Genomic DNA, 23,819 nt, shown 5'->3' on the forward strand with positions numbered 1-23,819 from the left:
TGGTTTTTCATGTCCATTAGTATTTGTCTTATATAGTTAGGTGCCCCTGTGTTTGTTGCATATATATTTATAGTTGTTCTTCCTCTTGAATTCTTCACTAACGAGTATGCAGGGACGTTCTTTATCTCTTTTAATTATTTTAGGTTTGAAGTTTACATTGTCTTCATATAGAATAGTTATCCCTGCTTTTTTCTGTGTTCCTGTTGCATGGAATACTGTTTTCCATCCTTTGACTTTTAGTCTATGAGTTTCCTTTGGAAACTTATATACAGAAAACTGTGAGATCCTGTTTCTTGACCCATTTTGTCAACCCATTTCTTTTGATAGGTGAATTGAAGCCATTTACATTTACAGATATATCTGATATGTACTGGCTCAACTTTGCCATGTTATGTTCCAGGTGTTTGCCTTCTGCTTTTCCCCTTTGTTGTCCTGCCTGGTGGTTTCTTTCTGTTGCTCTTCTGAGGATCGTGGTCACTTTTTATCTCTATCTAGTATGTCTTTCAGTATTCTTTCTAGTGTTAGTTTGGTGGACATGAGTTTCTTCAGTTGTTCTTTGTCATGGAAGTGTCTTGTTTCTCCATTAAATTTGAATGGAAGTTTTTCTGAGGTACATCAGTCTGGGTTGAAAGTTGTTTTCTTTCAGGGCTTGAAATACCTCACTCCAAGCTCATCTTGACCTGACAGTTTGTGCTGAAAAGTGCTGTGATTCTAATGGGCTTTCATTGATAGGTGAGTTGTGTCTTTTCTCTAACAGCTTTTAGTATTCTGTTTTTATGCTGCATGTCTGGGATCTTAGTTATTATATGTCTGGGTGTAGTTTTGTGTTGGTTGTGATTGTTTGGTGTTCTATATGCCTCAGTTATCTGCATATCAGATTTTTCCCTATGTTTGGGAAATTTTCTGCTGTTATTTCATGAATAATTTACTATGTGATTCATTTTGACTCCTGCATCTTCATTGAGGCCTATTAGTCTTATATTATTTCTCTTTGCATCAAGCTGCTGGATTGTCATTTCATGCTGATTTGTTATTTTTAAAGGTTTTATCCTTTCATGATCACTAATTGCAACCCTGTCCTTGAGATCTGAAATTCTATCCTCAGCTTCATTTAAATGGTTTTGCCAACTTTCAGTAGAAATTTTTGTTTCTTGGATGTCACTTTGAGTTTGTTTCATGAATTCTTCTTGTTTTCTATATTGTTCATTCAAGGTTTCAATCAGTTTACCATGCTCCTGTGCTTTTTAAATCTATTTCTTCTCTAGCTGTGCTCAGAAACTTCTTTACTAAGGTTGTTTTTTCTGTTTTTATATGAGAGATTACTTCTAATTTGATGTCCTCTACAGCCTCATGGAGTTGTTTTTTTATTTCATTTGCTATCTTTTCAGAGATTTCCAGTGTGTTACTTTTGAAGCCCTCTATTTCATTGTGTCCTATACTTGCTCCTGGTGGTCTAGATGTCTGAGATTGCATTTTGCTTTTTCTTTTTGCCATTTTCCCCTTTTGGGTTAATATTAGGTCCTTCAATCCCACTAGTGTCGACTGTTGGTAGTGTGTATCTTGGGGTCCTACTATAAGATTGATGTTTGTCTGATCGCTGGGTCCCACAATGAAGAAGTGGGCCAGTCACCTGAATTCCTACTGCAGGCCTGTTGGGTGAGTCCTATATTCTTTCTAGGCTGGCAAGCCTGGAAGTACTGATGGAAATCAACTCCTAGTTCCTACTGTTACTATGTCTTCAGGTTGTTCAGAGTTACCAGAACTCCCTGTTTATAGTGTTTGTCTTGTCTGGGACCCTACTATGTCTCTGGGTATCCTGCAGGCCCCCTTAATTTTCTCCAGGTTGGGGGAGGCCTTGTTGACACCCTCCTCAACCTAACTGATATTCTCTGTGTGGAGGAAGGACTCACCCACCCACTTGTCAAGCTTGCCTATGGCCTACTTCTGGAGGAGGCTTCACTATTGCTCCTGTTTTCTCACTGAAGGTGGCAAACTCTATTTCTATTTTAGGGGTAAACTCAACTCACTGATGGGAAGCCTGCTGAGTTTTTCTTACTGAGTCTCTCCTCAAATGCTGCATGATTAAACCCCTCATTCCAAGGTTTGGGAGGGTGTGGGAGCCAAAGGTCAACAGTAATACTAGGTCCAGGAGGAGGGCAGTCCCTGATGGCAGTGGTGGGCCTGTGGGGGTATGCATCATGGGCTGGATTTCCTAGGTCCTGAGATGGGTGGCCAGGATTGTGGGGACATGGGAGGGGCCCAGTTCTGGCCTGGCCTGCCTGCACTGCTGGCAGAAGTTCCTGGGTCCTGCCAGGTGGTTTGCCCAGATGTCAGAGGTCATGGGAGCGGCCTGGGTCTAGCCTGGCCCCTCGTATGCCACAGGCTGCAGTTCCTGGGTCCCTCAAGGTGGTCTGCTGGGATGGCAGGAGTCACAGGATGGGCTCGGGTCTTTCCTGGTCCCATGCATGCTGCTGGCTGGAGTTCCCCTGTCCTGCAAGGTCGTCTCTCTCTCTCTCTCTCTCTCTCTCTCTCTCTCTCTCTCTCTCTCTCTCTTTGATGCCAGGAATCGAACTCACAATCTTGCACTTGCTAGGCAAGTGCTTTGCAACTGAACTATATCGTGAGCCCTCTAGATCTTTTTCATGATATCAAAAATCCCTAAACCACTATATGAGATGAGATGAACCACTCTATGGTTCCCTGTGTTGCTGCCTGCTACAGATGGCCAGGTGGACCAATGGCCTTGTTTGAGAGAGTAGCTTCTGACTGGTCTCAGCAGGTGAGGTCCAGGCACCCACTCTGGTTCAGCCCTTGCACACTTGGCATCTGGCTAACATCTCTGTAGGCTTGTATATTTCTCTCAGTAGGTATTTGAGGGTTTCAAAATACTTTCCAACTTTTTCACGGGCAGAATGTAGCAGAGGGGTCTTTTGAAAGACATAACATTTTACAAGACTGCTTCAGAAAAACACTTCCTGGGACCCTTATCAGGGATGCTTCCACTCTGGATGGCCATGCCTAAGTCCCACTGCCATCAGGAAGAGGTGAATGTAGATGCTTCTGTGCTCTAGTCATCATGGTTAAGTGTCTGGGTGAACTCATTTTTAGGATTTTGATGGTGTTGAAATTGTGAAAGAATTTGTTCTAATCCAATAGTTTAAAAAGAAAGAATTTTCTCCCCACCCCTGGGTGAAACTGAGTTCAGCATAGGGAATGGTGGCATAATTCATCCACCACAGCTTGGCCACTACAGCAGTGGCAAACATTTCTTTTCTACCACCGAATCCATGGAAGTGACCATGGTGAAGCCAGATGTGAACTGTGGAGCCGGATGTTTCTGAGGAAATTGTGTGAGCACAGACAAACTGGCAACAGCAGCAATAGAGCTGTCACAGGCTTCTCCCTGTTCACCGCCCCATGCCATCCCCAGTCCCAGGTGTTGCTTCCTAGCACTTCCCGCCAATCCCTGTCGTGCTTGAGTATTAAAAAAAAGAGTGGCTTTTCCCCAATACTGGAAAGAACAATCTATATGTATTTGCTTTGGATACATCCAAATTATGTCACATGATCCTGGATTACAGAGGGTTATAAGTCCAACCTACTGCTTCATCTCCAGGTTTCTGTGGATGGCTTCTATTTGCCCTGAAATCACAATTGGAGGCTCTCTGGGTTCTCTGGAGCCTAGCAGGGACTTTTGTTATGAGGAAAGCAGGTACGACCATAATCACTCTCATGTAGAGTCACTGGGGCCTGGAGAACCATGTTGTCCAGTGTTCTCTGAAGGACAGGATATAACTCTTTGGATACAGCTGGGTTTGCTAGGGTGCATCTCAGCAGGCACCCAGCTAGAGTGATGAACTGGGACCCCCATCTTCTGGTTCATGAACAGAACCAGAAGGTCATTTCAGAAATGATTCCTTTGCTGGGTATAGTGGCACATGCTTGTAATCCCGGTACTTGGGAGGCTGAGGCAGGAGGATCCTGTGAGTTCAAGACCAGCTAGGGCTACAAAGTGAGCTCAAGGCCAGCCTGAACTGCTTAGGGAGATGCTGTCTCAAAAAGACAAAAAAAATCCTTCACCTGCTTTTTCTTCAGCAATTCCTTCCTTTACTTTGTCTCAACCCAGATCAGCATCGTGAACATCTGATGTCTTCATCGCTTTGATCCAATCAAAGAAATGTTCACATTTTTCATTTTAAATTTCTGTAATTTTATCTGACTTAAATTTTTGATTTTCAAACAACTCTCTATCTTCATCAGAATCATCCTCTTCACACTCCACTTCCTTATTTTCTTGCAGAAGATAGTTCATCCTTAATCATCTCACTAACTGCATTCTGAAAAATTGGTTCAATTTGCAATTCCATTTGTTGCTAAATCTTCTCATGATCAAAATTGTTTATCACAAGTTTTTATAAACAACTTCAAGGGATGCTACCATTTGCTACTTTTTTTTTTTTTGAGACAAAAGTTTTACTGTATAGTTCAGGATAGACTTGAATTCACAGTGGTCCTCCTGCCTCCGCCTGTCCAGTGCTGGGTTACAGGTGTGTGCCACCACACCCCGCATATCTATCCATTCTTATTTTATTGAACAGTGTAGGGCCTCCAGTACAATGAGACAGAGGTAGTAAGAAAAAACATTCCTGCCTTCTTCCTACTTTCAGATTGGGAGATTAAGCTATGGTGTCAGCTGTGGATTTGCGTAGGTGCCTTTATTGTGTGGAGGAAGTTATCTTACATTCTCAATTCGCTGAGAAATTTTGTCCTGAATAGGCGGCATTAAATTTTATCTAATTTTTCCTGCATCTATTGAACTAATAATAACGATTTTTCTCTTTTATTTTGTTACATTAGGAGCAAATGTGAATGTGAATTACATTGATTTTAAAATGTTAAACCAAATTTTCATAGTTGGGATTAACCCTGCTTGGTTACAACATATTCTTACAATATTATGTAGTGCTGAACTTGGTTTGCTGTCTTTTGTAGAGATTTTTGCATTTTATTTGTAAAGATTGTTAGTTTACAGGGTTTTAAAAAATAATTTCTTTGTCAAATTTTGGAATCAAGATTATCCTGTCATCGTAAAATAAGTTAGAGGTAGGCAGGCTCATAGGTCTCCCCTGTAGTCCCAGCTGCTTAGGAAGCTGAGGCAAGACAGTCCCAAGTTTGAGGGGTGCCAGACAACTGACTGAGACCCTGCCTCAAAGTCAAATAAAAAGGGCCAGGAAGGAACTCAGTAAAGTGATTGACTGGCATGTCCAAAGCCTAGCGTCATACTTGTCTCTCTCCCTTTACTCATGTATTTTGTTACTTTGTTTTTAGGGACATAAATGTTTATGAATTTTGCATCTTCCTGATGTAGTGGAACTTTTATTGTTAGGAAATGTTTATTATATTATTCCTTGTCTTGAAGCCTGTTTTATATTATATTCATATAATAAGTCCATGTTTGCTATACTTATAGTTTTTACTGGATATCTTTCCATCCTTTTCTTTCATGTCCATAGACATTATAAACAAGTTTTTAATCAGTGTAGTTTATTCATTTATATTTAATGAAATTATAGATGTCATTTGATTTAGTCTACCATTTTTCTCTTTGTCCCATTTGAATTTTGTTTTAGTGTTCCAGATTTTTGCTTTCATTTGAAGTCACTAAATATTTTTTGTATTCTAATACTTATACTGGGTTTTTACCTACACCTCTTTGTATTGTTGCTGTTATTATTATCATTTTTGTGGCTGTTTAAAGATGGCAATATGCATCCTTAACTTATCAGAGTCTATTTTATGACTTTCATACATCATGTTATGTAACCATATGATTTCACTTGTGCCCTCCATCCTGGTGGAAATTTTACCATATGTTTTATATATAGATATATTGAAAACTCAAAACAGAGTTAGAATTTTTGCCTTAAGCAGTCTTTTAAAGAACTCAAGGGAAGAGAGTAGATAATATATAATGTTTAAAGTTACTTACAATATATGATTTCTGATGGTGTTCCTTTTCCTGTAATTCTAAATTTCCACTTGCTTTCACTCTTGTAACAATTTTTCTCAGTTTTTATGCCACTTTCATTTTGAGGGATATTTTTTCTATGTATGTAGTTTTAAATAAAGATTTTTTATTTTTTCAATCATTTTGATGCACCTACTGTCTTCTAGATTCTATTTTTCCTGTGTGGGTGATGAGAAATCAACCATTGTTTGTGTAGCTACCCCCCTCTGAAGTCTCATTTTTCTGTTGTAGCTTTCAAAAATTTGTTTTTTCTGTGGTTTTGAGTAGTTCGACTCTGGCAGAACTAAGTGTGATCTTTTTTGTACTTATCTTGCTTGCATCATGTTCAGTTTGAAATATTTCTTATTACCCAACATTTTCTGCTCCTTTCTCTCTGAAACTCAGCTTACATATATATTGGAAAGGTTGGTGATGGTCTCACATATCACTGAGATTCTGTTTGTTTGTTTTTTTTTATGTTATCTGCTCTTCAGATAATTAACATTAACTTTCTTTGTCTTAAATCTCCATTCTAATGTCAAGCCTATGCAGTAAAATTTTCATTGTAGAATATGTATACATATTCATATATATATACATTTTTTTCTTATATATTCATATATATGTATTTATGAAAAAAATTTTTTGTCTTTTTGAGACAAAAAGTCTTCCACTGTGCAGTTCAGCTTAGTCTCAAACTCACTTGGTAGCCTAGGCTGGCCTTGAACTTGCGGAGATCCTTCTGCCTCTGACCCATGAGTGCTGGGATTACAGGTGTGCACCACCATGCCTGGTGTGCAAAAGGCACATCAGCCTCAGAAACAGATGGGATTGCCACACAATTGATAAAATCTCTATCTTGGTGGCCTGCTCTCTCATGTCACGGGGCAGTGACATCATGCATGTGCTCAGTACCTGTGCATGTTGAAGGCTCCCTGGGTCCCCACCCTGGGGCATCACAGAGGTGGTGGTGTCTTTAAGGGTGACCCCATTGGAGGGACTGAGGTCATGGGGTGCATCCTTGAAAGGATAATGGGACTCCTGCCTTTTCTTTTCCGCATTTGCTTCCCAACCATCAGATGAAGTCTTTATTGTAATCCCAAATATTGAGTTATATAATCCCTTTTTTAGTTTTCTGCACAATCCAGAAAGTTATATTTATAATTCCATTGAGATGTTATTTGAATTCCAGCAAGTTAATTTCAATCTACCACCTCCAATGTAATCCATGGCAAAAGTAAATACACCAAGACACATGCAAATCACCAAGGGGTCCTAAATCCAATCCCTGTGAGAATGTACAGACAAAGGTCTTGATCCGAGGCCTCTCCCAGAATTTATTATCTTGTGAAGAAGGGGGTGGCAGTGAGGATGATGGGAAGTATGTGAGTAACTGAAGCTGGCTAGCTAGAAAGGGAGAAAAACATCTTTACCAAATGCAGGGAGAAGGATCTGGAGAAGGATCAATAGGCACAATATAATTAAGATAACATTTGAATGGTTTTAGGAGGCTGTTGCTTCAGTTTCCGATATGTAAAGTTTTGTGCCCTGGAGAGTCATAGCCTCTTGCTTTGAGGCTCCTGCCCAGTTGACGTTCCTGGAGCTGAGTGGCTCTAACATCCCACTGCACTCATCTTTTACAGAGAGCATTATGGGAGGAAACAGGAGACTGTCTGATGGCTTTACAGATTACACCCATAAAGCTCTGCTAGCCTTATTTGGATGCTTAGAGCCAATCAAAGAGAGAAGGAAATAGCATAGTCAGTTCTGTACATATCAGGATATGGAAATAAGCATCAATGTTGCAGCAAATGTTCTGCATGCAAGGGGAGTCACTCAAATTGTCTCCCACATGTCTCCCTTTCTTGTCTTGTAGCTCCAGCAGGGTTAGTCATGGTTGTATGGCCTCTAGTCATCTTTGGGTAGTGAGTCTTCTATGACAGGCTTTAATGAGAAAAACTATAAAGAATAGAATGAGCACACTAATTCTGATATAAAACCAAAAGTGAGCCTTGAGTTATAAAAATGGATTTAATTGTTTTTCAGCATCAGCAAACATCACAATCCTTAATTTGGGTTATCAAAGGTAGCTGTCTGCTGTGGCACAGACAGCATTAGTCTCCAAAGAGCATCTATAGCCAAAGTAATATTTTGATGGATTGCTCCTTGTATATGCTATTTGTTCATTCCTCAAGGATGTAGGCTTTTCTTATATAATAATGGGGTGATACAAAAGTGAGTCATACTATAGTGACACTTTAAACCCTGTCATAACTGTAATCTTTCAATATGATCTCCCATCCATAGGACAGAAGTTTCTAGAATGCTTGCTTGGGTTTACAACTTTATATCAAGCTCTCTCTGAATTTTTAAAAGCTCGCATCAGCTGTTCTTTTCCAATTATCTACAAGGCGAGCAGTTTGTACTGAACGCGCTAATGCTGTGGAGTCAATAGCTGTGACAGCTATCAAAAGAACTAGGGAAGTAATCCCTGCAATAATCAACCCAAGCATTCTCTTGGTTCCATTGTAAAATCTTTTAATCAGGGTCTCTATCAAGAGTGCAGTACATAAATGAAACCAAGCCTGCATTAGATTAACTGGAAGCTAAATTCCAGGCATCCTGCTCATGATTGAGTCCTTAGAAAGAAATTTAGGTATAATGCAATGGGTTAGATAACAATTAGTACACAAGAATGTATTTTGTTGCTATTTTATCTTCCCTATCAATAGTACATGAGAATCATAAGCACATATGCTTACTCTTATATACCTATGATCTTGCAATACTATTTTGACATTTCCTCCATATGCTGGCTGCAGATGCCAGCATGAAAAGGTAAGGCTAACTTCCATAAAGTGTGACTTGTCATTGATAATAAGTTTAGAAATAGGAGAATTGAGGCCTCTATCTGACCATGTAACATTAGATAAGGCTTCTGAGGTCATCATATTTTTGGGAAAGTCTGAAAAGAAAATTTCATACCAATCTCAATCTTTTCCCATAAGGAATCATCTGGGGGACCAATCTAGGAAAGAGCGATTAAACTTGTGTGAAACCCATCCATGGTTTGGGTCTCTGCAAGACTGCCAAGAACCCAAATAACCTTTCTCAAAAATGAGAGGTATAGGCTACTGGAACACAGCCAGGAGCGTTAGGTTTAAAATCTCCAATAAGTTACCATCTGAGGGAATAGAAGTTAAAGTTAGTAAGGCGAATCATCCTTAGACAGTTGTATCTTTCAAATCTGACCTATAGTTGACACACATGGGCTAGAATCATGCTTGTAGGTGGGTTACACATAAAGGAGGCTATACAAAGTGAGAGGTAACATTTAGTTTAGCTTGTTCTTGTGAACTCATAAAAATATGAGGGCCTAGCTGAATAGTAAATGTAGGATTTTTGCTTTCTATAGAATGGAACATTTCTGGTGGCTTGTCCATCCAAATTAGGGGTTTGAGCAGAGGTGGATTAGGTATTTAAGCCTCGTACTCCTCTCCCTGAACGGAAGGAATACATACAGTAGCTTCTAGGGTAGCAAACATTGTAAAGAAAAAATTATCTGGTAATTGAACCAAACCCTGGCTGTTAAAGAGACAGTAAGCCCCGTGAACCGTTGCTGCAGGCCTTCCCAGAATAGTGAATACTGTGCCATCAGGTTTGTCCCTCGACTTGACATGTCACTCTGGTGGGCGAGATTCTGGCCATGCAACAGCTCCTATGGTCATAATGTCTGCCAGTAATCTATGGAAATAAGAGAATATTCTCAGCCCCAATTTAAAAGTACTATTGGACCATTCCAAACACCTGTTCAGAGGTTGCACCAAGTTACAGTTTAGAGAATAGTCAGATTCATGTCCTTAGTGTCTCATGGCAGGTAGTAAATCAGGATCAGGTGTAGGGTTCAGAAAAAGATTTAAAATGTATGTAGCAGAATCTAAATATATTTGAGGAGCTCTCTGACCCTGTATTCCCCTTTATTTTTGTTTAATTGATTTTTAAAATTGAAAATGAGTATGCTCAATTATTGCTTGACCTTTGGGATTATGGGGTATCCTTATAGTGTGCTTCATATTTCAGTTATCAGGAAAACACTGAGAAGTTTGCTAATTTAAGCAGGACCAATATTAGGTTTTATTGTTAGTGATATCCCTAAGTTAGCAAAGGTTAATACTCAATGATATATAATATGCTTAGTTTGTTTATCTGAATGACAGGTAGCATGGAAGGCATCTACAGAAGCATGAATACATTTAAACTCATTATAAGAGGATACATATATATATATTATTCATTAGGTATAATAGGTTGGCTGTACAACCCTTGTGATTATAACTCTCTTGAGGAACAGGCCCAGAAATAAGTTTACAGGCATAATATGGTAACACAATTTGTCCAGTTTATGTTATGGTAATTTGAAATGTCTTTAATAGAGATTTGGAAATATGATGAAAAAATTTATGGGATTGTCTCAAATTATTAAAAATAGAAGCCAGATTTACCAGAGCATCTGCATTAAAATCACCTAATGACAATGAATTTGGGGGATTAAAATAGGTTATAATATGATAAATAAGGAATGGAGCAGTTTTACTGAATATATCCCACAACAGTTTTAAACTTACTTGTAATTGTGTGGGCTTCAATCCACCACATTGTTTTTTTTTAATGATGTGAATAAGATCTCCAACCTTTTTTGCATAGAAGTACCAATGGGCTTTATCATCAACCCAACTTTGTTGGTTAACTGAGGGCACAAGTGATGTTACTATGCCTGTCTGTGTATCATGGCCAACATCACGTAGCTCTGGTGATGGAGGGGAGCCTGAACCTATCAAAGATGATCTAAAAAACCAAGTAGGCATCCATGATTGGTAGATAAGGTGACATCAGTTCTCATATCCACCAATCCCGTAAGAGCTTTGTCATTTAATTTATCAGTACTTGTATGAAGTGAGCTATCCTGGGAAAAATTTATTGCTTAGAGGCTCATTTTTAACAGGTTCACACACAGGGATAAGGCAGGAGTGGTAATTTCAGTGGGAATCAAAATTGTCTTTTTTACTCCCAGTGAAGGAATGCAAGGAATCTCTGGTAAATCTAATTGAGTACTTTGATTGGTTTGATGGACCAGGGAAACAAGAGACACAGAAAGTTTGTTGCTAGTCTGATTAGGGTTGGATAAAACTGGCTTACTTGGTTTTGAATTATTGGAGTATAGGCTGAGGTTCATCACAGACTTCCACCATGATGTGCTGCCCCCAACAACAGACCTAAAGTAATGGTCATCAGCTGGAACCTCCAAAACTGCGATCCAAAGGAAACCATGTTTCTTCATAAATTGAACATATGCAGTATTTGTTACAGGGACAGAAAGATGACTGGCACAGTGTTGTCTCTGGTTCATTGAGGTCTTGATGTGGTTGTGCTGTAGCAGAAAATGTCTTCCCAAGCCCAGCCAATATGCTTCAGTTTATTAACTGCCCGGGTTATAGTTCCTGTTCTAATTCCGGCTGCTCCTGTCTCTTAGAAACGGCTGATCACTGTGGTGCATAGCTGGTAGTACGATGCACACTGTGTAAACCACATTCCAATTCACAAGCCATCCTGCCTCTGTGCTTCCACCTTCTCATCCCATGTAAACTCTAGACCACCAGGGGTCAGGGGCTGATGTTCTGGGAATGATCCTGATCACTGACATCAATAAATCTGCCTCCATATCCTGGGTATCATTTTGGTGCTTCTGCTTTCCACTGCAGTGTCAGTGTGCATTTTTCAAATAAAATCATTCTCTCTTCAAAAGGAAACATTTTAGAGTTAAGAGTGCCATAAAGGCAATATTGGAAAATGTCACAATTTCAAACAGTTCTGTTTAGATTAATCAAAATTGTTTAGTCTGCTTATGAATAGAAAAAAAACTTTAAATATTTAAAAATTCTGATAGCCTTTCAATTTTGTTTTCTCCAGGTTTTCTTGGTGTTTTTCCCTACAAAATCCCATGAATTGGTGTGTTTTATGTAATAAGTACAGAAAGGACACAGTGGAAGCTGAGATAAATTTTATTTTTATTTTTTTGAAGAGAAGGAAAAAAAGTGAGATTAAATTTTATAAATATCTATAAATACAGAGTGTTAGGCAAAAACCTTCCAAATAAATAAATAAATATTGCCACAGGCCCAAGAAATTGCCACAGACACAAGAAAATGCAGAGGCTGTTAACCAGATAGAGAGCTCTTGATGGTGATGTTGAATTTCTGAAATTTCAAACAGCTTTTTTTAATCAAAGTCTTTCCGGAATTTTCCATCTCGCTATCAGTAAGGGTAGGGCGGGGCTCCAGTAGCTACGGCACAATATCCCCAACAGGAAGTAAAAACCATTAAAGAAAACATTTGGTCATATACTGCTATTCGTGGTTTTAGGAACTGGTCCTTCGAGTTTGGTTTAAAATCATCAGGTAAAAACAGTTGTCCAAACTTTTTGTGATAAGCAAAGAGAAGGGATCAGTTTCTAGGTCTGGGCACAGGATGGCAGGGAAGTGAAAAGCGGGCAGAAGTTGTGTGAATTGGACTGGGGATGTAGTTTGGTGGCAGGGCGCTTACCTAGCATGCACGAGGCTCTGAGTTAAACACCCAATACCACCAAAAAAAAAAAAAAAAAGTTGTGTGAATTGATTTTGCTTTTTAAGGGAGTCACTTCAGGGGGTCATTTAAAGGTAGGAGAATGGGGCCACTTGTAGGAAGAATCTGAGTATGCAGATGAGCTTGCTGAGCTTCTGCTGGGCGAGCACCTCCCCAAGGGAAGCTGCGTTTTCCCGCAGTGCGGCTCCAGTACTGAGCGCTGCGTTCACTAGTGCCCGGGAATTTCCAAGTGCTTTCAGACCCAGACGTGTCCCGGAGTGTTTTAGCTAATCCGATAGCCTCTGTCTCTCTCTTTGCTCCTGCACCTGAGACCTCTGGTTATCAAGCTTTTTCTCCGTCCCCAAGTCCTTACGCTTCACTTAGAAAAAGGACACAATTTTCAGACAACATGAAACTTCACCCAGAGCAGCCTGTGTCTCGAGGCCCCAAGATCGCTTTCTGGATCTCATGCAGAACGCCTGATTCCTTGGCAAGGAGAAGCTTAGTTGTTCTTTGGAGAGGATAATTACACTTTCACTTTGCAAAACAAATCCTAGCAGGTGAATTTTCACCAGCCAATACTAAACCTGCTCCTTGGGTCAAATTCAATAAAGCCAAAGACGGGGGGGGGGGCAGGGTAGGGGAGGTGGTGGGTGGGGCCGAGGCTACGCTAAATCAGTCCCCTCTCGGTCTCTCTAAAGAGAAGTAAGAGAGGCAAAGGGTGCCACCCGTAGAGGCAGAGCTTCCTGATCTAGTCCGCCTCCTTGTCAAGTTTTGGCCACCAGTCTTTATCTTTCTTTTTTAATAGTTCCCTAGAGACGCTCAAGGCAGAAGTCTTGAAAGGGGTGTTTTCCATCCAGGTGCCCAGGTTAGCTTTAGTGTCTGCAGCCTTGGACCCAGCAGGGTGCAGAGCGCCCATCGCAAAGGCTGCAGAAGCGCTGCCTGGACTCCCCGGGGTGCGCCAACGTGATCAAGAGGAGGAATTCCCTTCGGTCCCTAGCGTGCCTGTTGGGGTTCTAATTCGCAGAGGTGGGCACGGAGAAGACGGGTTAGCTGCCCCTTACTTGGCCCCGGGTCCCGGGCGGCACCTCGCGGGGCGCGGCCCGCCGTGCGCGTGCACCCTGGCGCCCCGCAGCACGCCCAGGGGGTCGCTGGCCTGGGCCGCGTCCTCCGCGCTGGGCAGCTCCTGCGAGCACGAGGCGGGCGCGGGCGTGGCGCGGGGCCGAAGCTTGAGCACGCTCAGCGGGTCGCGGCCCTGGTCCTCCTCCGCGCTGCGCGTGTGTCGCCGCGGCCCGGGCGTGACGAAGCGGGCCAGGGGCAGCTCGTTCCTGCGCGACAGGAACTGGGAGTAGGGCGGTGGGTTGGTGCCCGGCAGGAAGAACTTCTTGGTCCTGCCCAGGCTGATCAGAAAGTGGTGCTCGGGAGAGAGGTAGACGTCGTAACCGTTTTCCAGCGTGCGGTGTTGGAATCGGCAGTCTTGGGGATTGAAGTGGTGCTGGGAAGAGGGTAGGGTACAGAGGGTGAGCATGGCATGCGTGACCCCAGCCCCAAGTCCTCCTGGCCAGTGCTGCCCAGCCTGAAGGCCAGCGTGCTTAAGAAATGCCCAGCTTGGGCCCGGGTTGGACTCCCACGGCACCCTAGTAGCTAGATATACCATCTGGGGAAAATCAGGAATGTGTTTCTGGCTTTCAGAAAGTCACACCCTCTGGGGCCTCAGGCTCTTGACTGGCTCTCAGGGGACATGCCTGCACCTGGCTTCTGGAGGCAGAAACTAGCATACTTGCAACGTTGCCTGCCCCCTGTCTGCCTGGTTCAGCTCTGTTCTCACTGAAAGCTGTCTGTTGTCTATCTCTTTGCCTAGAGAAAGGATATGGCATGCAGTTCATGGAGTCAACTATCAGTGAAGGTCTCCATGTGGAGATGTCCTGTGGTTTGGGATTCAGGACACGAACTCCAGCAGATGAGCTGGGTCTGAATCCTCACTCTTCCACTAGTCCTGGGTGCCTTATGTATCTATTAGGGCTTTTGCGTGTTGTTCCATTTAATCTCAAACTCCATCGAGTATTTTACAGATTAGGACTATTTGTTGGCTTAGATGCCTTTGTCAGCAATTTATCTTTGGCCAGATACTACTATTGCACTGCTGGGACATACTGGTATTTAAGTGCAAAGTTTTCTTTTCTCTAAAGATTTCTAGTTGGTATGTTTGGTGGTAAGAGACCCTGAGGACAACCAGTGCTTTTATTTGCCTATGTCAAAGTTCTCTGGACTGTGCAGTTTGAAAAATGCTTTGCTTACAGATCTGAAGGACTGGCATCACCATCTGGGCATAGGCAGTTAGCTGAGGTCTTTATTAACTGGAGGGAGCATCATAGTCCTGTGGTTCATTTCACTTCACTGAAGTTTGGAGAAGGGAGCAAATTTGCCCAGGGTCATAGTTGGTAACAGATCAAGAGGATACCAATAGCCCCTAACCCTTTCTAATGTGTGCTACAGCAAGGATTTACATGACCAAAGGGCCTATGACTGTACACCTGGGTACTAGATGCAAAATTGGGTACCAGTGGACAGGGAAGACTGGACACCAGGTTCTCTAGGTTCAAACCACAGCTGCTTAAACATGGGCATTTCATCCTTGGACTAAATGAAGTGGCCAGTGAAAATATTGTCAAGGGGCACTGCAAATGGGAGCTGTAAGCTAGAAAAGTCTGTGACCTGTCAAAGAAATTAGATGATTGCAAATGGAATCCCATACAGAAACAAACTCACAGATCCAAAAATGTTGCCTCTGAAATCCATGCAGAGGAATCTCCTGCTTGTGACCCCTGTTATCACGACGAACCCAGCATCTTCTGATCTGATCATCAGGGCACCTGCAAGGAACACCGCTCGTGTCAAAAGCTTGGCTCACGTCCAGGTCCTCGGCCAACCTCTTCTCAAAGACTCCCCTCTGTGAACCTCTCTGTGGTGATGACTTCCCCTGATACCTTTGTACTTGTTCCCTTGTTCCCTGTGACCTCTGCACCAACACACACACACACACATACACACACACACACACACACACACATATGCATTAGGCTCCTGCACCAGGCATTTTGACTCCTGGAATTTTGTCACCTGTGTTTCAGGTGTTTCTCTCCATCTGGACTTTATTTCTCCTTTTGTCTGGCTAAGACTTCTTTTTTTTCTTCTGTAATGAGGACAAGGCAGGGCCTCACATGCTAGGTAACTACCCTATCACTGAGCTCCATTCCCAGGATTTTTAAAAATTTAATTAATTTAATTTTATTTTGAGACAGGGTCCTAAGAGTTTCCCAGGCTGGCCTGTAACTTATGATCCTCCTGCTTCAGTTTCCTGAGTAGCTGGGATTACTGAAATGTGGCACCATGCTTGGGTTCTGGCTAATACCTCTTAATGTTTGCAGTGTCGTTCATATACTTCTAAGCTTCATGTTCCTGTGATTTTAAAAATCTCTGTTAAGGTATCTTTTACAGATCTAGCTTGTCTAGAGTCTGATTTTCCACACAGACAGCTTTTCTTTGCCGTGTTAGAGTTGTTCTTCTTCTCTCCCCAGATGCAGAATTACTGTGTGAAGACCTCTCTCATCTCCCTAAACAGAACTGGTTGTTTCTTCTTCACAATCCCCCACCACGATGCCTGCACCATTTCTACAATTTGTAGTCTTTCCCTTGTTCTAGGATTACATGTTTGTGCCTTTCCTTGTGGAGCTACATGTATCTTTCTATGATAATGGATAGTAGTTTCTCCTTGGGTTTAAATCTCTGTCATCTACTCACTTGGAGTTACCCTTCCTGTTTCAGTTCCTCATAGTCTTTCAGTGTCCTCGTTCAAATACTCATCTCTAATGAGGACCTGGAGCCCTTATACACTACCTACATTATAAATAACTGGTAGCAAGGGCCGGGGATAGAGCTCAGTTGTACAACACCTGCCTGGAAAGTGCAAAGTCCTGAGTTTGATTCCTGGTACCAAAAGCAAATAGACAAACAAAGAAACATACACACAGAAAACAAAACAAAACAACTGGCAGCAGTGTAAGTGTGCTTTCTGTTTTATAGTAAGGCTATAATCAAACCACATGGTGGTGGAATAAGAACAATACTTTATGAAACTTCACAAATCTGACCTTTTTGGTCCAAAATTCTTTCTTCAGGTCTCTGGGGTCATTTCCATCTGCCTACTGTTATGATTTATATCTAAATGTTCCCCCAAAGCCTGGTGAGCTCATAGGTGTGGCTTTGGGGAGGTGACTAGATCATGGGTATGTGATACTCATCAGTGGATTAGTTGGGTGTGATGTTGGGAGGTGAGGTCTGCTGAGGAGAGGTGGGCCACTGTGAGTGTGGCCTGCAGTGTATGTATCCCTCCTCACCCCTTGATCCCATTCTGCTTCTTTCCTACCCTGTCGCGAGCTGTTTTTCCTCTGTGTGCTACCCTGCCTTGGAACCAGCTGACTGTAGGCTGGAACCTCTGCAAACTGTGAGCCAAAATAAACGTTTCCTCCTTTAACTTGTAGGTATCAGATATTGTGTCCTAGCAATGAGAAAGAAAGAAAGTAACTAAGACACCCACTGTAGAATTTCCACATTCATCTCATTTGATGTCACAAACCCCGGGGAAGATATCTGGGCAGAATTCCAAGCCCAAGCTGGAGAGGCTGTAAATGCCCAAATCTGTGCCTGGCGGGTGGTAGAGCCCCAGGGGCAAATTAAGGCTCTTCTCCTATCCCATGCAAGCTCACTACAGAGAACACTGTGGAAAGGAAGTAGGAAAGGCAAGACATCGACTGAGTACAGAGCCCCCTGTAAACGAAATTCGGAATGATGTGGGACCAAGGGAATGTGCAGAGGAAAAAGAGAACAGACAGAAAGGGCTTAGCAGAAAAGTTAGGTGTGCTAAAGTTTGACTTGAGAGAACTGTCTGGGAAGTAGGGTGAGGCAGGGAGGTACAGCAATTATTAAAATTTTCCAAGCTACTGTCTGCCCATGTGTCTCGAACATATGGCTAATTTTGTGGTAAACCCTGGGAGATACATAATGTATAAAAAATAGTACTTGTTCTGATAAATTCTCAGTCCAGTTGAGAGAAAATTACATTTAATAACTTTCTAAGTCATTGTCCTCTAAGTACTTTATAATTTTTAAATTCTCAGAACAACTGTTATATTTGTTAATTATTATTATTTTAGTAGTCTAGAAGCATTCTATTTAAATGATAAACAGAACTCAAACTCCAGCCAGAGACATCTTCTAGGACACTACAGGTTCTGCCCTGAAGAAATAGTTACAAGTACAAAAAGACAAAATCAAAGGCTGAAAAGGCTGCTGGACAGAGGCCACTGCATTTCAGTGGCCCTGTGGATTGGGGGACAGATCCTCGACCAGGAGCCAGGCAACAGAGAACAAGGGTACAGGTCTTACCTCTGGTACTTACACCTCCTTGTCTCAGGTAACTCACTTTGTAGCCTCAGTTTCCTCAGTTGCCAGGTGATCATAATAAGAGGTGGCCTGCCTCCTTTGCAGCATCACTATCTTGTAGCACAAAGCTAGCACAAGTGACTGGAGAAATGTGACGTGTGCTGATCCATGGTTTGTGCCAAGCTTACAATTGATCTTGGGCTGGCTTGAGGCTTGGGGTCACTGTGGACAGGGACTGTGGCTCTTGGTCTCCAAGGGTCAGTCCCAGTGGAAACGGGCAGCAGAGAGTAAGTGAGAAGCTGCAGTAGGGCAGGGGGCAGTGCACAGGCTCCAGAGTTAGGTCGGAAAGAGCCAAGGGCAAGGGTTTAGTAAGTGTAGTCCTTGTGGTCTTCGCAAACACAGATCCCAGGAGAGAATTTGGCAGAAGGAAGAAAGAACATCCCTGTGCTGTTGATCCACCAGCTCCTTGGAACTGGGCAAGCTTAACAGGTAAGATTTTTTGCAGACCTGGAGTCGACTCATGCATGTGACCTTGGAGGAACATGAGATTTGGGGCCCAGATGTCCTCTGGGTCATTTATACTCCTTGGGCAACTTTGAACCAGTTATTTACAGTTTTTTTTTTTACTTTGGTGTTTTCATATGTAAAGTGAAGGCAGTACAAACATACTAATAAGACTAATAATACAACAAATATAACAGTCATTCTGAGAATGTAGTGAGATAATTTCATCCACTAAAAAGGGAGTTTTGTGTGCTAGTAATTACATTACTACGCTTGCCACTTCCCTTTAACTTCTGCTATAAAAGAAAATTATCATCTGCTCTATTCTATACTTGTTGCCAGTAAATGACAGAAAAGATTATAGAAATAAAAGGCTTAGAACTCCTTGAAAGAAACCTTATGAAAAAGCATTGAAGGGCCAGAAGTAGTTTAGCTTCAAGTAAAGAAAGTTGGGGGAGGCAGGAAAATACCAGGCTCTAGGAGGAGATATTAACTAAATGTGGGCTGGGGCTGTAGTCCAGTGCTAGGCACTTGCCCAGGATACATGGGGCCCTGGTTTCAGTCCTCAGCACCATAAAATAAAATAAAGGTATAGTAACCAGGGGTGGTACATGTCCCCTTCCTCACATTTCCCCTAAACCCAACGTGAGGAGACTAGGGAGTGGGAGCACAGACTAGGGATGAGCACAGGGGCCTGGACAGTCCCCTCCCAGTAGCCTCCTGAGTCTGAGGAGAGATGGAGAATCTCACAAGCAGATTGTTTTCATGGTATCCACTGTCAAGACTAATTACCGAAAGAAGGTGGGTACTCAATTCTTAAGAATTTACTTAAAAAAAAAGTTTACTAAAAAAATGAAATTACCATTCAGATTCAGATTTCATGGGAAATGTGTAATTAACAAGAGGAAAAAAGTCACAGACTAATACTTTCCCATCAGTGGAAAGGTGTAAGTTTCCATTCATCTGTGAGGCCATTACAAATCCTTCACCAGACTTAATAAGTTGCGCTGTCTACATGAATCCGCAGTTTCTCGTTTTTTCCTTCCTTCCTTCCATCCCTCCAGCTTTCCTTCCTTTCTCTCTTTCTTCCTTCCTTTCTCTTTTCTTTTCTTTCTTTTCTTTCCTCTTTCTGGTAACTTTTAACACTTTTTTCCTATAAAAATACACATGTTAACTGATTGAACAGTACAGAAGGCTTTATTTGAACTAGGAAAAGTCTGCTCCACTGCTCTGACTAGTTATCCTCCCCGGGTTGATGTTAATTTCCCCGAATCACAATGCTTAGCTAATACACACACATATCAGATAAAAACAACCACACACGCGTGCGCACGCACACGCACGCACACACGTACATGCAATCTGAAGTTAGCTCAGTTCATTTTACACCCTCTTACTCATATTTGCTCATTCCAGCTAGTATGGTGGGTCCTCTGGTCCTGAAGCCTGGAGGATTCTAAGGGAAAGGGTCTGCCCTGTGGTGCCTTCTTGAAGGGCTGACTCGGACTCATCCTCACCACCACCAGGCTGAACTTCTTTTACTTTCTGTTCAGCAGGACATGACTTTGGAGTGTTTCTTTCAACAGAGAGGTTAAGTGATTCTAGACAAGTTTTATGGGTACTTACCCCCTAATCGTAGGCAGCCCTTTGAATCAACAGCATCAGTCATTTAGCCTAAGCCACTGTCTCACATTTTGAATAACAGACTCTTGCTGTGAAAGTCAGGGTGGCCCTCGGTAGAGGAGGAGAATTATGTTCCCTAATAGTCTGATAATGAGCTTGGGAGTAACAAGGAGCGACAGACTGAGGTCTTTGAAGAACTGTGTCATCAAAATACAATCAAACACCAGGAGCAGCACTCTGGATACATGAAGGGGATCCAGACTCATGTCAGATTTTCTCTGTTAAACTCCCACTTGTTGCTAAGAGTGCACTGAATCTGCGTCCTGCTTTGTCCCCTGGGTTTGGGAGCGTGTTTGGTATCGGGGAGAGCTGTCCTCCTCCCTGTCACCTCCAATGAACATGCACTGGGTACTTGAAAAGGATTAAATGGAACTCTGTATGTATAAATATCTGGTTGTCAGGGTTAGGATTCCTTGGTTTCCAGTAGAATGAATGCTTTGTATAAAACAAGATCAGTGCAAACATGATCAGTAATACTCAGCTGATTTATTGCAACAACAAAGGGGAAATCATAATTCCTATAAGAATTTCTCAGCTACTTAAAGATTGTGATGACTCTCTTTCCTTCTTTCTGAACTGTATTCGATCAGTTCATATTTTTCTGTACCCTTAGAATAAATTTTATATGTCCTCCTAATATAGAAAACTCTGTCTTTTCAATATCCCTCTCCTCTCTTACCTCATCATTCTTTATGTAGGTGCACAGGAGGGGCCCTGATATGAATCGCAACTAATTGATTCACTGTTGTGCATTCTGATCCAACTTTTCACAAACCTAGTCTTTGAAACTGTCCCAGTTGTCTCATGTTGCCATTAGACCCCTTTCAGCTCCACAGAATAGAATCAGTAACTTATAGTGCACATCTCTGCAAGCACCCAGCCAGCCTATTCGATGGCTGCATGGACTGATAGATCGGGTACCTACTCAGGTTTACTGAGACAACAGACCTGGAAGGTCTGTCTTTAATACATTTTGGGCAGGTTTTTATAAGATCAGAATACTAGAAGTTCAAGAGTTGGAAAGAACCTGAGTCCTATTCCAGTCCTTGGAATGATGCAGAAATCTTCAGTTTCCCTAGTTAACCCCATTCAAAGTTCATGAGTTCAAACTCAAGTCTATGGACCTATCTAGTTTCTTTTCCTTTTTAAATTCCTCATCTTTCTGTGTGATTTTTTTTGAATCCTTCGACAGAGAAAAGGGCAGGGGACTCGTGTCCTGAGAAAAGAGTTTTGATAAACTCATTCCTATAGAGAGGAACCAGTAAATAGCAGATAGAGAAGTATCAGACTCCCCTAAAATTTCCAAAGCACACACACAAACATGCACTTCCACACGCAGGCACATGCACACATGTGCAGCAAGTGTTTTTCCTGGGTAAGAAGCTAGAAGGCTGCCCCAAGCCTCCTTGTAGGTGAACACAGGGGTGCATCCCTCTCCCAGGCCCAAAGCCCCTACTCACTGTAGATGGTCGGATAGGGTGCACCATCTATGTGGCCATCTTTGTGGATCTGCAGATGGTAGCTGTTTCTGGCTGTGGCCGTGTACAGATGGATCAGGCCACCCCAGCTGGAGGTGAGCAATGGGGAGGCATCAGGATAGGCTCCTACTAAGCTCACGGTGCAGGCCAGGAGCCCAAGGCAGGTCCCCAGCATCTCAGTGCTCTTTAAGTGGCTGAAGTTGAGTCTGAAACCTGACTTTCCTCCCTGGTCTCTTCCTCTTCTTTGCAAATAGGTGCAGTGAGGCTCCTAAGCTAGATTCCCTCCTTTTCCCGCTCCGACTTTTAAAGGGTAACAGTGTGACATCAAACAGGAAGAACCCCACTGTCCACATCCTCTGTTGTAATCAGCTATGCAAAGAAAGTTTGGAGACTTCTGAGACCTGAGGAAGGCACATGGGTTGGGACACACACACACACACACACACACACAAACACACGCACACACACACCCCACTCAGTTTCAAGCCAGTGCTCCCAAAAGTGAATCATGTGTGGGTAAAAGCTCTCTGTGACCCTTGGTTGTCTGTTGACCTGTCCCACTTCCACCAGGAAATGTGAAGGCAGCCAGCGGTCTGAAAAAATCCAGCTTCAATCACATAGTCGCTGCCTCCTCCTTGGCAATCTAACTCCTGCCCAGTCTGCTCATTGTGGTTTCTGAGATCCTCTTAACTCCCTTGTCCAGAGTTTGTTGTTCTGTGCTGCCTCTGTTTGGGCACAGGTAGGTGACACCATTAGGCAAATGACATGTGCTGAGATCCCCATGGCAGGGGAGACACACAGACTGCAAACAGGGATACATAACCCACAGTTGCCCTGTGGGCAGATTTAGGAGTGGGGAAAAAGAAAAACAAGGCCTTAAGGTGTTTGAACATGGCAAGGGTCCAGTTTCTCAGTTTCCCAGATTTGGATGGTCAAGCACACATAAGCTAGTCGTGATGGGTGTCCTAATAAGAAATAGAATCTCTTAATGGTGCCTAGGACTGGGAAGGCTGCTGGCTGAGCAGAGAGGTCAGAAGGCAGGAAGTTTCTGTGTAGGTTGGCCTGCCAGGCATTCCCACAGTCTGTGTCTGCTGGCTGTGCAACTGGACCTCCTCTTTTACAAGCTGCTCTCAGGAATACCTTCTGGGAAGCCACATTTGTAACTTTTACAGTCCAATGGGGAGCAAGAGGCTGGAGCATGCTAGAAACACAAGCCAAGGAGCTTTTAGTCTTCCGAGTTCCCATTTTATCAAATGAACACCACGGACAGATGAGAGGCTGGACAAGAGAAAGGTGTGGAGCTAGGTTTGCAACTGTGGTGAAGCACTTGCCTAGCACGTGCAAAGCCCTGAATTCAATTCCCACTGACACACACACACACGCATGCATGCACATGCAAAGAGGGAGAGGGAGAGAAAGATATGGTTTCTGCCTTAAAGAGCTCAAATCCAGTGGAGGATACAAATAAAAATAAGTAGCTGTTCGTATACATAATTTATGTACCATCAAACAGATTCAGGTGGAGATGTTATCCCTAACTCTGCATGTGTGTAGCTTACAGGTTTTGTAGTTTTATAGCATTTTCATATCTCTTAGCTCTTCTGAACCTCATTGCAAGTCTGTTAAATAGGCGTGACAGGCATTATTGATCTGTTAATACTATACTTGGAGAAATGGAGATCTTGGGGTCCATGTGTCTAAAGTCACAAAGTCTAGTTCCACAGGCTGCTTCTCCACTACGAATCATAGTGGCAGCTAACACTCGCTGAGAGTTTGCTGTTACACTCACCATTTTAAAATGTTTTCTTGCAGTGACTCATTTAGTTTGTAGAATAATCTTTTTGAGAAATGCTGACATTCCCTTTATGCACACAATCTGAGGAACTTGTTCAAATATAGATGCTAACATGTGGAAGAGGATGGATTTGAGTTGAGGGCTGACTTTGTATCTCACATGCCCTTTGTGGGATGTGCAAATGCTGGCAGCATGCTGGACCTGGATCTATGCGAGCTGAAACTGTGCATACAGATCACTTTCCTTAGCAAATCCAGGCCTCTGTCCTGGATGATTCTTGAGGATATGTGAA

The 23,819-nt window shown here is 42.6% G+C and overlaps 1 protein-coding gene across 1 annotated transcript; it reads right to left on the reverse strand.

Moving 5' to 3' along the window:
* Nucleotides 1-13,685: 13,685 nt before the first annotated feature.
* Nucleotides 13,686-21,955, reverse strand: Fgf23 (fibroblast growth factor 23). The gene is made up of 3 exons (XM_003463298.3): nucleotides 21,715-21,955; nucleotides 15,395-15,498; nucleotides 13,686-14,120 (listed from the first exon to the last, which is right to left on the reverse strand). The coding sequence occupies exons 1-3, from the start codon at nucleotides 21,905-21,907 to the stop codon at nucleotides 13,686-13,688; spliced, it is 732 nt and encodes a 243-aa protein (XP_003463346.1). The 5' UTR covers nucleotides 21,908-21,955.
* Between the last annotated feature and the right edge of the window lie 1,864 nt (nucleotides 21,956-23,819).

Source organism: Cavia porcellus, unplaced genomic scaffold (assembly GCF_034190915.1).
Source record: "Cavia porcellus strain 051 isolate PalLab524CR breed Dunkin Hartley unplaced genomic scaffold, mCavPor4.1 scaffold_27, whole genome shotgun sequence".
NCBI classification, from domain to species: domain Eukaryota; kingdom Metazoa; phylum Chordata; class Mammalia; order Rodentia; family Caviidae; genus Cavia; species Cavia porcellus.